The 4,033-nt window shown below is 31.7% G+C and overlaps 1 protein-coding gene across 1 annotated transcript; it reads right to left on the reverse strand.

The window, feature by feature from the left end:
* Positions 1-1,433: 1,433 nt before the first annotated feature.
* On the reverse strand, positions 1,434-3,106 carry LOC107781532 (NAC domain-containing protein 1). Its single transcript, XM_016602248.2, has 3 exons — positions 2,742-3,106; positions 2,355-2,635; positions 1,434-2,244 (listed from the first exon to the last, which is right to left on the reverse strand). Exons 1-3 carry the CDS (start codon positions 2,905-2,907, stop codon positions 1,816-1,818), a joined length of 876 nt encoding a protein of 291 aa, XP_016457734.1. The 5' UTR covers positions 2,908-3,106; the 3' UTR covers positions 1,434-1,815.
* Positions 3,107-4,033: the final 927 nt, after the last annotated feature.

The following is a 4,033-nucleotide window of genomic DNA, read 5'->3' on the forward strand; positions in this document are numbered from 1 at the left end:
ACAATAAAGATTGAATAGAATTAAGTTAACAAGATAGTCCAAAAATGTCAGCATCGAACAAATGGGGATATTTTAATACTTAGAAATCCCATGCATGCACCAAGCTAATCCCCTTGGGCCACTAGACCACCACAACCTCCATTTCTTTGTCAATTGTCCAAGGTTTCCATCGCCTTTTTCCTTTAGTTTATGCTCTTCTTATTCCTTTGTTCTTTTGTTTATTTTTCTTGCATCATCTTAACTTGAATCACGTCCATGTCGAAGATATTTTAGTGTCAATTATTATATGAGTTAATTTAGTTTTATAAATTGATAGTGTCACTTATAAAGTTATTACAGATAAATATATATATAATAGTTTGATAAAAATAATGACTGTTAACATGCCATATTAAGTTAAATTACACTAATTGTGTAAATTATTTTTATGATATCAATGTATATATGGCGTCAATAATTTTGACTGATTAATTATATATATGTTCCTAATAAGAGAGTGTTAAAAAATTGAGCGTCAAAAGTAATCAATGTTCCACAACGAACATCTCAAATCGAGGACATTGACATAAAGACACAAATCTGCCACTTAGTTTATATGAACTCCACATAGCAAGAGAATCATATCATTTCTATATCAACCTTAGTTTCATCAAGTGAATTAACAACTCATTATCAGTTTATTATCTGGGGTCATCTTTTTCTTTTTTAAAAGAAAAAAAAATCATGGGGTCATCTAGGGGTACTAAGTCTATTAACTAGCAAAGGTTGCGATGACGTGATAAGTATCCTTCCATCCTTAATTAAAGATATCTTGATAATGGAGTCTCTTTTGATAGAGAATATTTTACAGTAAAAGTGAGACTTCTCCATGTGAAGCTGGATAAGTCGAGCTCAAGAAGGTATCGGACGCCTGACGGAAAACAAAAATAATACTCCCTTTTAATAATTTTATCTTTTTCATCATCCTTGCAACAATCACTATAGTAATGTTTATTTTGAAATCTCAATTTAATTTCATAATCCTACTGATCATGAGGTTACTATTGTCTATATATCAGATCTTTCCTGCTCTCATATTAACTATTTAAATAAGGGAATAGCCATTTTAGCCACGTGTTCCAAGTTCCAACTACCCCCAACGAAAGAAAAAAAAAAACTAGTAAAATAGTTGTGATTTAATTATTAAAGTGCCTCTATTTTTATTCATAACTTTTAACCATGTCTATCCGAAAGCTTATCTACTAGTTTGATTGATCAATTTTCCACGCGGTTATTATCTAAGGATAATTGACTTTTTAAAATTAATATTCAATGAAAACTTTCCTTTTCCTACCAATTAGAAGGCAAAAATAAAGAAAATTAAGTTGAAGAAAGAGGTTTACGAGAGTAGAGTCAAGCTTCATCCAAAATCAATTTGACATGTCATCGTTAAATAATAAAAAAATCGAAATGTAGAGTACTGCAGAAAAATATTCATTACAATTTCACAAGGAAATTAGTTTTGCCAAACACAAGGTGAGAAACTAAACTAAATTCTACAAATACAACAGTTTGTTGCCCCCACCCCTTCTTTTTTTCTGTACTAGAGATTTCTTGCTGATAATACCAATCACATAATGTCACTTTCCACTATAATATTTTACAATTGTTGAAAATTTCCATGCTGTCAGCTTCATCCAATAGCATTCTACAGCGTAATATATGTTACCATCGGAAAGACTTTAGCCACATACTAACTTATGGTTGAAGAACGAGGTGATCGAGAAAGTCGTGGGCCTCATAGTACCCCATACGACAGTTCTGTGGAACTTTTTGTCACTGAAATTGAAAAGCTGGATTTACAAAAACTGGCTGCTGGTTGAAGAAGATATTATAATTATTATTTTGGCTATTATGTTGGTGTGACACTTCCCCTAGCTGAGATTTCTCCATTTGATGAACCACATTTGTATTAACACTATTCATCGTGTAACTTTGGTCAATATCAAAACTTGTATGGTATGAATTGTCACCTAGCAATTGTGGAATTGACCCAAAATAATCCAATTCTAGTAGATGTGACAATGAACAATTCCTTGGCAATTTGTTTGTTTGTGGTCCACTAGTAGTAGCACCAACAACTTCAATATCATTATTGGTAATCTCAATTTGAGCCTCTGATTCTTCTTCTTCAGCTTTCATCATCTCCATACTTTTTCCCATATTTTTCTTCTTATAAATTCTACAAAGTACCCAATCATCTAACTGAAAAATATCCAAGAAGGAAAAAAAAACATTAGTGTAATTCGTCGAATGGATATATACAAACGATTCGTATAACTGACCCCGACTAATTTGGAACTGAAAGGTCTTACCCTCATAGAGCCACTTTGCTTGTTAGGTTGAGATCTTGATTCATTTAAACGATATTCATGCATAATCCAATCAGTCTTGACACCTTTTGGAGGTTTTCCTTTATAAAAAACAAGAGCTTTTTTTACACCAACATATTTAGATGCACTATAAATAGCTTTATCAGTTCCTGTAGCCTTCCAATAACCTGAAACAGCTGCTCTATTTGGCCTAACACCATTTGGATATTTCCTATCACGAGGGGTGAAGAAATACCATTCATTTTCTCCAAATTCAGCTTTCTCTACATTTCATAAAACATAATCATCATAATATTTCAAGAAACATTCAAAAGTGTATTATATTCTTCGAATTTTAAACAATTTTTCGAGTATATATTGCATACTAACCAGGCAATTCCCAGGGATCGAATTTGTATAGATCAACTTCGGGGATAATTGAAACGGGACATGGCCTCGAGGTAGCTTGATATCGAAGATAATACATGATTAATTCTTCATCAGTAGGATGAAACCTAAATCCAGGAGGAAGATCCGAGCTAATTTTCCCAACCATATTTAAAAAAATCTTTTTCAAGTAAAGAAATGAAAGAAGTGGCAAGTATTTAATTATATGGTTTTATATGGAATAAAAATAATTGTTCCTAGGTGGGAAAAAGAGGGGTTGGTGGAGGAAATTAAAAGAAGAGGGAGGAGAGGGAAATTTTTGATTCTATAGGAGGAAAATGAGAAGTGAGAGAGTTTGAAATGTTTGCAAGGAGAAGGCTGCCCAATTTATAATTGTTGGAGGTTTTTAAATTTTGTCCTTTTTTGATTGGTTGTTTTTGACTTGCATACCTCGTATGAATAGCACAAGCCATGCTTGCAAGATGTAATATATTAGGCAAAATCACTATTTTTTCTTTCTTCCTTCATTGGATAACATATGGGATTGGAGAAGGGCATGGAGTAGTGGCAGAGTCAAAATTTTTATTTAGAAAAGTTAAAATATAAATAAATAAATAAGTAAAAGAATGTATTTTTTTTACCTAACCAAAATATGTATTTATATATATGTAATTTTTTTTACCTAACTACATAATATATTTTTCCGGTAAAAGGGTGCCAAGTGGTATAAGGGCATTGGGGAGAGGAATATCCTTAGTTCTTATCTCTATTTTCTTGTTTGTGGAACTTTAACAAACTATTATTCTTACACATTTTTCTAGTCAAAAGTTATGGTCCTAGGCCAATAAGATTGGAGTTTGAGGAGTATGAGGACAATTGGGCAAACGAATTTTGGACCTTTTTGGTCATGTTATTGAGTTCTGATATTTTATTTTCTTTTTACAAATAGCTTTTTCTAGATAGGGATGAAACCCCACATATGTAGATCCAATATTAAAAGGTAAATAGCACAAGGGCCAATTTTTTATTTAAATTTCACGGATTAGAAATGTAAATTTTTAATATTGCATTTATTTTACTTTTAAAATATGAGTTTAGATTTTTTTTTGTTGAGTTTTTCCACTATTTATATATTTGACCAGTTTCCAAAGCTTAATAGTGATACAGAGAATGGTTCTTCTTCAAGTTGCATGGCCAACGTAAAGAGGTCCACTATTTACTTCTATAGTTCCTTTCTTGAAAATAGAAAAGAGACTTTTCAATAATCCAGTTCTTTTTTCTGTTCCATAATCATA

This window comes from Nicotiana tabacum, chromosome 20, assembly GCF_000715075.1.
Source record: "Nicotiana tabacum cultivar K326 chromosome 20, ASM71507v2, whole genome shotgun sequence".
NCBI lineage: Eukaryota > Viridiplantae > Streptophyta > Magnoliopsida > Solanales > Solanaceae > Nicotiana > Nicotiana tabacum.

Excerpts from the sequence above, each read along its gene's own strand:
- LOC107781532 (XM_016602248.2), bottom strand. The coding sequence starts at position 2,907 with ATGGTTGGGAAAATTAGCTCGGATCTTCCTCCTGGATTTAGGTTTCAT. Across the intron at positions 2,636-2,741 it reads CGATCCCTGGGAATTGCCTG|AGAAAGCTGAATTTGGAGAA; the intron begins GTTAGTATGCAA and ends TATGAAATGTAG. Across the intron at positions 2,245-2,354 it reads AGCAAAGTGGCTCTATGAGG|TTAGATGATTGGGTACTTTG; the intron begins GTAAGACCTTTC and ends GATATTTTTCAG.